We start from the raw sequence: 12,123 nt of genomic DNA, 5'->3' as shown, positions 1-12,123 counted from the left end.
GTCAGGCAGGACATTGAAATCACACACATATAAAGTTTCTTCTTTTGGACAGTGAGTTTTCTTTGTCCGTGTAGTCCATCTTTCCCACACCACTCTATTGATCTCTGTCCTTCATGCCTCCATTCACAGTCAGACTTCCAAAACAAATGACAATCTGCCCAGCCAGACTGTGGTTTCATATTCCAGACACCCCACTGTTCTCTGCTAATGGACAGATTTACAGCGGGGAAGGATGGGAAGAGCAAAAACAGAGATATGAGAGAGAGAAAGCATTAAGGAATGTGTCTACACAGCTGAGGTGATAATTGCATATGTAGCATTTATGGAGCTCTATGATTATTGCTGACAACCACTAACCTGACATTATCAGAAAGCAAAAATGTATGTAGCATGTACTTCATGTAGGGATGGCTTTGTGCTTTTGCAACCTTGTACCTATTCATTGCAAAACCTGAAGGAATGGTGATGAATGAAGGAATACAGTAATTTTTTCATTGTTTAACACTAACCTTGGGCAATATAATATACCTATAATTCCCTCCAAAAGTCTTAGTTGTCATTCATTAATTATTCTTACATAGCACAATGGTAAGTGAGACATGTTCCAACAAGGCTTTTTGACTAGCTTTTCCAGCAAGACTCTCTCATTACCATAAAAAAACATATTGGTCAACCAGTTGCACCAACTAAGCTTTGCTGATGAACAATTTGGACCAGCACCAAACCAGCACTATTCAGCATAAACCAGCCTAAACTAGCATGGGAACTGCATGCTGGTTAAGCTGTTTGTTTTTTGTTTAGCAGGGAAGGCTATAGGAAACTATTAACTAAGGGGTTTTAGACTTGCACTTGAGAGTTTGATTCCAAATTAGAGACTTGCAAAAACAGAATATATAACATTGATTGCTCTTCAACCACCTTAAAATGATTTCAGACATGGCTTAAACTTATACATAAAGACTTGAGACTTGACTTGTCCTGTATGTCAGATGCTTGTGCCATGTCTGTCTATTTGTTACTTTATTCTCTGAAAACTTCCAACAGAAGCTTTTTTTAATCACTTTCTTTTATGCTGCTTGCTTAAGAATGGAGAGAAGTGTCTCTTGAAGAATAAACCTACAAAAAAACTTCTCAGAATAAAGCAGACTGAATGTTGTTGAACTTCAGAAGCCTGTCCCTGAGAACGAAACTGCCTCTTTGATCAGTTGTATAAGATGCTTTATGTACAGTTTGTACATGCGGTGGAGCTCAGATTTGACTTTGATATTGTGTACCTGTCAGCTATAATTCATGACAAGCACTCATAGCTCTTTATTAATTGCGGCTCGATTAAATGAACAGGATATGGGTGCTGCTTAGCCAGTTAGTTCCATTTACCTTGGCTTGTTGCTCTCATTTTATACACTTTTTACACGGGTGGAAAAAATCCCATAGATAGCATTGAAGAAGTGACCCAAGCCATGTCTAAACTGTAAAAAAAATAATTGTAAAATGTATACTAAAAGAAGAAAAAACCACGGTGGTTGCCAGAAATTCACCGTAAAAAATAGAGTGACCACATTTCAGGCATTAATAGAAGTCATTTTTGTGCCAGTATATTTTATAGTTCATTGCCTTATACAGTAGCCTAATATAATATTAAGCAGGAATTGAAACTCGAGTCGCACTTAATTCACAAAAAAATTACTTGCGACTCGACTTGGACTCTTAATCATAGATTCATTATAAACAAGTTGTTTTTCAACTGTTTTCCCGCTGGTGTGACTACAGAGTTGGCCAACCCTCCCTCACTCTCTCTCCGTTTATGCGCTTCTGTTTTTTGTTATGTGCTATCAAACAGCAAATGCATCAATAGTGGAATGAAACAGCACCATGCAGTGCAAGCACAGAGAAGGTGCGTTCACATGTCTCGCGGAATGGTATCGAGCTCTCAAGCTCACAGCATAATGATTACAGCACTACGAGGTCCAGTGAGAAGCACGGTGCAAGTCACAGAAACATTTAAATTCAGCACAGAATTATCTGGTGCAATCCTCCTGTTAAACAAACTAGTTTTAAACCGTATTAAACACCCAACAAAATAGCATTGATGCTGAGAAAACACTATGACATGCACAGACATAAATAAGCAGACTTTTCACACATCACCACCTTTATTATGAATTGACTATAGTAACAATAATGTCCTGGTTACTTTCGTAACCTCCGTTCCCTGATAGAGGAAACAAGAAATTGTGTTGATGTAGTGACTCTAGGGGTCGCCCTCTGGAGCCCCAAACACCTCTGATCTTTGAGAAAAGGCCATTGGTAACAGTGTTACATGGACTGGCGGTGCAAGATGGGCAAACCATTGCGTGCCTCATAGCCAGCTCACCTGGCTGTCACGTAACCTCCCCCAACGCTCCTACAAGCGGTGTATGGTCCCTCGCACCTCAGTGGCAAGTTGACTGCAAAAAATGGGGATAGGCCGCCCCAGCCATGGCCTCTTCTATTATTTTTTCTCCCCAAAAAAGAATGGAAATTGTTCATCTGGGGGCCATAAGTGTCAGTGTCGGGGGGGTGTCCATTCCCAAGGGGAAGACACCGCGGAGACCACAGCCTGCCCGAAGGCTGTGGTCTCCACGTTTCACACATTGTTTCTGTTTCACACATTGACGTTGAACGTCTTTTTCAAGATGCCCTTCTGTCTTTGTGTCATTCCTGGATGCGGACGTTACCTCTCCACTTCTGATGGTCACGGGTGCTGCCACACATGTCTGGGAAGAGATCACACTGAGGCAGCATTTGTGGACGGTTCACATTCTCACTGCGACCATGGCAACGTTGCGGTCGCGGCTTTCCTTCTTCCGGAGAAAGTCACTCTAGCCACCCCCTGCGTTGCGGAGGCGATTTTGGGAATTTAATGGGACATCAGGGAATGGAGGTTACGACAGTAACCGAGACGTTCTCATGTGAAAGTGTGCATGTTTGTTTGTGTGCCCACCCTGGTTGCCGCTCAGAGAACGTTTTGTTCTCCATGATTGTCAGAGCTGTACTTGATAGAGGGCCACTCTCAGTTCCCTATTGGGTAAAATCTGCCCACGAGTTTACTCTACAGCCCCTCTCGGTCCCTGCCTCCTCCCTCTGCCTGCACCACCTCCTACATCTCTCTGTCTTTTCTCTATGCCTCTCTTAATATCTCCTAATTGTCCTCCATATCTTTCAATGTCTCCATTGAAATTCTTTGGAGCTCAGGGTTCTGGCTGTGCATTCTTTTCAGCTCTGTTCCTAATCACTGCCATTTGCCTCTCATTTCCAAGAGCCATATCAAGTCTGTTTGGCTACTGCTGGATTTAAATTTTTGAGAGCGTGGTATCTCAACCATAGAGGAAGAGGATGGAAAGAAATGAAATGCAGGGTCTTTTGATCAAATTCTCAGAGGAAATCTTTGATTCCGGGTGTCCTTGCTCCCATTTTTTGTAATGTGAAATATGTAGGTTTAGTATATTCAAATAGATGCCCTTAATAATCTTTAGCATATTGCCATCTAATGAGGACCAGTGCAATGTCATTTGCAACACAAATGTCAAGTTGGAGTATAGATATACAGTGGCTATTAAAGTATTTCACAAGTGTAGTTTATCAAATTTCAATGGACATGTTCCACAGAGTTTGCCAATCAAAAAGTGTCTTAATTAACACTACAGTATGGTTTTACTACTTGAAATCTAATGAGCCTGTTTTTGAGAAATGTTTTACTTGGAAAAGTGTGGAAAATTGCTAAGACATTCATATATTTGTAAGTGTGGCTGAAGTGTCTGAATCTTTTTCGGTCAACTGTGGTTTATATTCCCGAAATAGGCTCTGAAATTCTTCCGGAGAAGTTCTTCTTCGTTCTTCAATCAGGGATAAAAAGAAGTTCTAAACAGCTGAGCAACAGTATACTGTTTGCGATCATTCAGATGCCCACTGCACCTCTGTGGGAGGCATTTAGATGAGCATTTAAATATGAGGGTTCTCATATATTTTCAGTGTTATCACTGACTTTATGCCTCATTCTATGAGTAGAATTCACATGAGGTCAGTAAAAGAAGCTGTTTTAACCAGTAAATGATGATATGCAGTAGAAAGTAGAAAACAAGTTGTCTTGTTTAGATTTTGAATTCATGATTCTAATGCGCTAACACTCTATACAATATAAATTATTGTCATTTATGATAACACTGATACTACTGCAAAGATAGGATTATTAAAGTGTGTTATGTTCAGGATAAAGACACAAGAATGGTGTTAGAGGCATATCTTACTTTAGGCAGAAGTTTGAATGGCTTTTGAGTGAATGTGCGCTTGAGTATTTTAGTAGATGTGATTTCTTTTGTGGACTAATAAAAAAAAATAATTAATGACATAGTCTTGTATGCCGGTGTAAACGAAGTAGTTGGTGGAGCTGCAGGTCACACCTATCAATGACATGGACCAATGGCTCTAAGAAGGTGATTAGCAGGTGGTTAGAAGTTTTCTTAAAAGTTCAACCCCGGCGAGCTGTTACGAACCACAGAAACGAACACAAAAACACCTTCTTTTTGGCCAGATTTTGTTCTAAATAACATCATATCCATTCATGCTTTGATTTAATATGAAGTATATCTGAGCCTTAAGGGGCCATTCTGAATGAAGTTGACTTTCTTTTTAACGTGACAGGATGTATAAAAATGCAGCTCTCCTGCATAAGATGCTGAAATAACAATGATACGTGGTGCACTGGTCAAAGATATTCGTGTGCGCATGTTTGCAATGAAAGAATAGAAAAAGGGTGCAAACAGATAAAATGTGTTTGGTGTGATCGGCCCCTTAATCCCAAATAAACTGGGGTATTTAAGTGTGCTAGTGTACACTCACCGGCCACATTATTAGGTACACCTGTACATCTACTTGTAAGTGTAAGCAGTGTAATGTAAAAACATCATTCAGATATGGGTTAGGAGCTTCAGTTAATGTTCACATCAAACATCAGTTTTGAAATATACTCTTAGGAATGTTTCACACAAGATGCCCCATGCAAGCAGACTCTAGGTACTGTAATTTAGTGCTGATCTGTTCTTATAGCATCCATAAGGTCCTTACTTTTTGTGTCTTTGCATTCACTATGAACAGAAAGAGCTTGTTTCTTCCTTTCTCCCATTTGTGGCCCTTGTCACCTTCATATCTCAAAGTGCATAACATTTTGGATCCAGCACAGTGCTGCAGCAACTTCATCCCCTCAGTCGCTTGGGTCCACGGTAACACTAGGGATCAGGTTGAGGAGGGAAAATTAATAGAGCATCACCTTTGCAGAAGACTTTTAGGAGGTCCATTGAACCATACCGCTTTGTAATTACAATGAAAAATAAAAATGATGAGTGATTTAATACTGCCATGTGTGCTTGGTGGAGAATATGCCTCGCATTAAAGTCAGCGTGGCTCTCATATAGGCAGCCTGACGGAGGAGTGCCAACCAAACCGGGATGATAGTGAGGACAATGTCTCGCTTACTACTGTGTGTGAATGTGTGTGTTGACAAACTAACTTCCGCATTCTCCTTCACCGGACATTGAGTCTTAAAGTGATAGTTCACTCAAAAATAAAAATTCAGTTATCTTTTGCTCACCTTCACTGTAATTTTATTGTAAAAGCATTTACTGTACCATCCATCTTACCATAAAATGTAGTTACAGCAATATACCATTACAGTGTAAAATATACAGTATTTTACTAGTTTCTTGCATCAGTATTGTATTGTAATACAAGGAATATAATGGTCACTTTCTCCAGTTTATTTAGTGGAATACAAAATATACATATTATAGAATTGCAGTATTTTAATAATGTCAGTAAATAAAAACAAAATGACAACAAAATGCAATAAATCTTCAGAATGAAGTAAAATCATCAATTATTGCAATGTATCATAATTAACTACATTACAACTCATTTCAGTTTCAATTAGAGCTTTATATTACAGTAATCCATACTAATAAACCTCATTCACAGGCATTTTTACTCTTGCAATAACAATTCAACATTCAATTTTTAACACTCCTGGATAAATGCAGTCATTTACTAAAACATTTTCCTACATAAACTCTCCTGAGCACAGCATACTCTCCTTTGGTAGATTAATAATTTTGCAAACTCAAATGAGCAAACTCCCTGATGGCTGGAGGTGGCGACATGAGGTTTCAGGCTAGAGTTTCTTTGTTTGCTCCGTCTTGCCACTTCTGGAACACTTGCTGTTGTCTGGATTGATCCTCACAATGAACCTTATAAATAAATTATAAATAAATATTATATGATACATGAATATTTGTGTTACAATATTTCTCCCTAATGTATTGCTTTATATAAAGATAGCTAGCCAGAATTTTGTACTACAGATTGTGTAATTCACTGAAAGGCATTTTAAAGGAATAGTTCAGACAAACTGAAGAATCTGATCAGTCCAATTTCATATGTACTATGTGTGTTGATATGTAGTTTGAGTTTTATGGATTACTTTTATATGTTAATGGTGCTTACAAATTGCAGTCCCATTTCATGCAATTGACCCTTTGCTATGACCCGCCCCCTTGTTTATGGTTGATCACTCTGACAATCTCTGCAGAACTTCCAATAGGAATGAATGGGAGACTGCCGTTAACGGCGCGGTTTTTGGCAAAATATTCTCATAAATGGAATAAATACTATCCTTAAGTGGGCTGGAATGAGAGTGACATTGTAATGCATATTTATCTGATGTTTTCTGTGAAAAGAAATTGTTAAATTATACAGCAATTTGGTTTGAAATTGTGAATCAGAATAAAGGCATACGATTATCAGTCTCTTCAAAACATAAAAGCATCATGAAATAGGAATTACACACCTGCACACCTGAACAGAACTGCTCATAGCACACTCATTTTGATGCTGTGAACTTTAATACTATAGATTTTACTATGACCTGAATCAATATTTCATTCATTTTGGAATGAGGAATGACACATAATAATCCATAGTATGCTCTTCTCTACATTTAAACAATTTTTTAAAAGAAAGAAAAAAAACACTATGTGTATCCTCTCTAAGTAACCCGGCAACAAAGTTGTGACAAGGAGGAGGCCATGGCTGGAACTTGAGGGTGCACGCCTGTCACTGAGTTGCCCCAATCAGTGGGAGAGAGAGAGATAAGGTGGAGTTGGGGATGCCAGAGAGAGAGAGAGACACACACACAGAGTTGTGTTTGTGCGTTCACATGTATTTTGTTATGCTGAAAAGAAGCATATTTATGTTATGTCGTGTTTTGTTTATTAAAAGTCTTTTTGAGTTGGATTCGCCGTCTCCCTTCTCCTGTTTGAGAACTTGTTACATTGGTGCTGAACCCCGGGAAAGAGGAAGGAGCGAGTCCTCGAACAAAAGTCTTTTAAATTTTTTTGATCACTTTGATAAAATCCCGCTTGAAACTACTCAAACATATCAGAGTAATGGCGGCATGGTAAGAGTTGCTAAGACAGGATTGATAAGAAACACTTTTAAGGCAGGGCTAAGCGAGGGGTCAGTTGCAAGAAAAAGAACGACCAGTACGGTCCTCCGAATTTTATTTAAATGCTTTATTAATGCTTGTATTGGATACTGAATTACAACTTTTATTCTGTTTATCACAGTGATCATATCACTTCAGACCTGGAATATGATGCACAATCTGCATGAAGGCAATGTCCACTGCCATTGTATTGTTAAGACGGCAAGATATATTCATTAAAATATCTCCTTTTGTCTTCAGCATTAGAAATTCATACGGGTTTTGAAAGACATAAGGGCGACCTTTACCATAATAAAACGTTTACAGATGTAAATGTTATGGCACATTATAAGATATGCTTTCGATTGCCAGCATCCATTTATTTGCTGGGTAGAACTGAATCCCCTGAGAAAGAAAGAATATATTTTTAATCCTCAAAAATGAAAATTCTGCCATCATTTCAAGTTTTTGGACGCAGCTATTGTGAACATATTTGGGGATTCAGACATCATACATGAACATCTGAAGTTTGCCAAGTTGTTCCCCTTTGAAAACCTATTAAAAGCATATAACACTGTACTTTTGTTAGCGTTAAGCCCACCATATACATAATACATAGGCTATAAAATTTACATTACGATTACATGGTGATTTAAAGACTTCACTAGCTAAATATCTTGTAACTAATCTTACAGTGAAGTTTGCATGAGAGGAAAAAAGGACATTAAACAACAAACCCATTAAATAAAAAAGAGGTGCCTCAACAACACTCACCTTTTTGAGCCGTTCTGAAAGTGGTAACAAACATACAAACCAGCATTGAGTCCTTGTTGTTCATTTCATACAAATACTGTTTGACAAACATTTTCAATTTCCGAATGCTGAAGTCAAGGGTCTAGATTTTTCTTCGACATTGGGGGGTTGCAGCATGAAGCACTTACATGTTTCCATAGATCATGGAATAAATGTTAGGGGGGGTTGTATTTGCTAGTTTTGATTATTGGGGGGTTACTTCCCCCCACCCCCCTTGGAATGTACACCCCTGGCTGAAGTTCAGAGAGATTAAATTTATGTCAAAAATCGATCCGCTCTCTACCACGGCTGATGAGCACACAGAGAAGCCTGAGGCAATTGCGAATGCATTGTGAGAAATCCTTCAAAATTCAATAATCGATTACTTTTGTTTTAAAGAATAAATAAAGGTGGGGAAAAGATAGTTTAAATTGACAATATGAGAGAATTAAATATCAGAAATACACCAGCAAATTCCCTCTTACACTCTTGTTCTTTTATGTTCTTTTTCTCTACATATTTTGTGTGCGAAAATTTGTCTCCTGTCATAGGTCTTTTTTTTTTTTACTGTATTTGGATTTACAGTAAATCAAATAAACTGTATTTTAGTACCACTCATAGTATATTTTCCGATAATGCAACTGTGAAATGCAATAGCATACTGTGTAATCACTCAACAGTAATAAACTGTTCATAATACAGTAAAATACTGACCGATTTTCAGAAATTGCTAACTGTGTTGTTCAGAATGGGGAAATAAAATGTTATCTCAGTGATTTGGACCGTGGCATGATTATTGTCAGATGGGCTGGTTTGAGTATATCTGTAACTGATGATCTCCTGGGACTTTCACACACAACACTCTCTAGAGTTTACTCAGAATGGTGCCAAAAACAAAACATCCAGTGAGCGGCAGTTCTGCGGACAGAAACACCTTGCTTATGAGAGGGCAACGGAGAATGGTCAGATTGGTTAAAGCTATCAGAAAGGCTACGGTAACTTAGAAAACCACTCTGTAAAATTGTAGTGAGCAGAATAGCATCTCAAAATGCACAACACGTTGAACCCAGAGGCGAATGGGCTACAAGAGCAGAAGACTATGTCTTGCACTTTTTAGGACCATAGCGTTCCTGATAAAGTGCTCAATGAGTGTTTATGTCATTTTTGGTTCAGGATCATCTAATAGACATAGATTGCTTTAAGGCTGAGTATGACTTATAGTGTCTTTCTCCTGCAGATTGGTCAGTGGCATTCAGAGCTGGGACTGTCCATGGAGAGGAAGCTTCCATCACTCAATGTGACAGATACACTATTCAACACCACTCTCACCATAACTACTATACTGGTAAGTCCTCAATCTTCTGCATCCTTATTCTGGTCCATGCTCCTCAGTTCTTAAAGACCCTTTTAGCCATACACTACAACTTTAACTGTCCTTTTAATTAAAGGGGTATCCACGTACTTTTGACATATAGTGTATTTCAACACGTCCATACAGTACACCCCCTAGCAGTGATATAAATTTGTGAGCAATAGCTTCCATTTCTAAGGAGTAACTCTTTAGCATCCAGAGGCTGTCTGTCTAGGCTCTGCTCACCTCAGGGCTCGATGCTGATCGGAGGAGGCATTCACACTGGCAGTTTAGTCCAAAACATAAAAAATTGGTAATATGAAAGCTGTTTTTTGGACCGTGGTACATAAACTGAGACTACCTGTAGGAGCCTAGTTGGTGATCTGAGCTCAGTTGCAATAGAACTGTGGCACAGCTTGCATTAGTGAGAAAGCAACCTGTACTCGACTTGTTCATGAAGTAAAATAACTTGCACATGCACCTTGAACATTCACATTCTGATTCGGGCCACAGCAAATGTGCCCAGTATGAAACCCCACCTAAATAAAAGCATCTATCAAGTATGCATGTGATGGCATTTCCTGGAGCAGCAACCACCCATAGAAGATGAATCCGCTAGGCTATTATCTCTCTGCAGCCTTAGGGTGGATGCATCGCATATCAGGCTGGGTCACCACTCTCCACCACTGAAGAGAAAGAGAGAAATAAAAAGACAGCGATTAATAAGGGGCCAGGTGAGGTGGATGAAGTGCTCTGGAGGCAAAAAATAGCTGTTATTTCTACTCAGAGTGGCCACATTGAGGAATTGTGCGGGAAAGATGGAGAAATCCTTTTTAGCCTCCATAAATAACACCTGATGAATGAGAAGATAAGCATGATGAATGTATTTATCAAAACAGACTGTTGTTATTCTATCTTTGCAATTGAAATAGAGATGATTATCAGAGACGGTACAGGAGGAGGAGATGGGCCACTTGAAAAATGAATGTAAGAAAACATAATGCTCAATATGGCGGCTATAGGATTGGAAGCCCTGCCTTTCAGTTAAAAACTACACACACACACACACACACACACACACACACACACACACATGTTGTGTTTCCATGTTTTATGGGGACTTTCCATAGACATAATGGTTTTTATACTGTACAAACTTTATATTCTATCCCCTAAACCTAACCCTACCCCTAAACCTAACCCTCACAGAAAACTTTCTGCATTTTTACATTTTCAATAAAACATAATTTAGTATGATTTATAAGCTGTTTTCCTCATGGGGACCGACAATATGTCCCCACAAGGTCAAAATTTCGGGTTTTACTATCCTTAGGGGGACATTTGGTCCCCACAAAGTGATAAATACACGCTCACACATACACACACACACACACACACACACACACACACACACAAAAACTATTTGTATGTTTTTTATACCTTTTTTCCCAGTAAAAGTATTTTAATATCCTTAAAACATGCATAAAATATTAAGACTTGTTTTCTGAAAATGTATCTTGTATTTTTGTGTGTTTTTATCAACTCATTAGCAAATAGATTTTTCTTGTTTTAAGTACAACTTTAACTAGATGTAGAGAGCTTTATACAAGGAATATTCCGGGTTCAATTCAACTTAAGCTCAATCGGCAGCCTTTGCGTTATAATGCTGATTACCAGCATTATAAACAATATGCATGTTAACATGATATTCATGTGATAAAATCTCTTACTAACCTTTTCTGTGTAAAGTTATAGCCAAATTTACAACTTTGTTTCCATGACGATGTAATGTCAACAAACCCCAAAACCTAAAACAACTTAAAAAATGAAGATCTAAACTATTTTAGATAATTCATCTAACAGAAGAACTAAGTGCTTTTATAAAATTATAAGCTTCACATTTCTGCCTACATACCCTCCAAAAATTGGCCCCATCAACTTCCATCGTAAGTGTCTCACTGTAACTTTTAGTTTTGCTTTTTCTAATGAAAAGGGTGGACGAGTCAAAATTCTTTTTTGTGGTAATCATCATTATGCCACAAATGCTGTCAATTAAGCTTAACTTGTATTGAACCCGGAATATTCCTTTAAGAAAAATGCGGTAGGGTTGGGTTTAGGGGATAGAATATAAAGTTTGTACAGTATAAAAACCATTATGTCTATGGAAAGTCCCCATAAAACATGGAAACACAACATGTGTGTGTGTGTGTGAGCGTGTATTTATCACTTTGTGGGGACCAAATGTCCCCATAAGGATAGTAAAACCCGAAATTTTTGACCTTGTGGGGACATATTGTCGGTCCCCATGAGGAAAACAGCTTATAAATCACACTAAATGATGTTTTTTGAAAATGTAAAAATGCAGAAAGTTTTCTGTGAGGGTTAGGTTTAGGGGTAGGGTTAGGTTTACGGGATAGAATATAAAGTTTGTACAGCATAAAAACCATTATGTCTATGGAAAGTCCCC

The 12,123-nt window shown here is 38.3% G+C and overlaps 1 protein-coding gene across 1 annotated transcript in view; it reads left to right on the top strand.

Moving 5' to 3' along the window:
• The window catches only part of LOC127629735 (glutamate receptor ionotropic, kainate 4-like), a 385,054-nt gene that overhangs the window by 330,896 nt on the left and 42,035 nt on the right, over positions 1–12,123 (top strand). The window contains exon 11 of the mRNA XM_052106949.1: positions 9,543–9,650. Within this exon, the coding sequence (XP_051962909.1) occupies positions 9,543–9,650 (108 nt within the window). The remainder of the gene's footprint in view (positions 1–9,542; positions 9,651–12,123) is intronic.

Source organism: Xyrauchen texanus, chromosome 36 (genome assembly GCF_025860055.1).
Source record: "Xyrauchen texanus isolate HMW12.3.18 chromosome 36, RBS_HiC_50CHRs, whole genome shotgun sequence".
NCBI classification, from domain to species: domain Eukaryota; kingdom Metazoa; phylum Chordata; class Actinopteri; order Cypriniformes; family Catostomidae; genus Xyrauchen; species Xyrauchen texanus.
The sequence above is the reverse complement of the archived record's forward strand: the minus strand, read 5'-3'. Positions and strand labels throughout refer to the sequence as shown.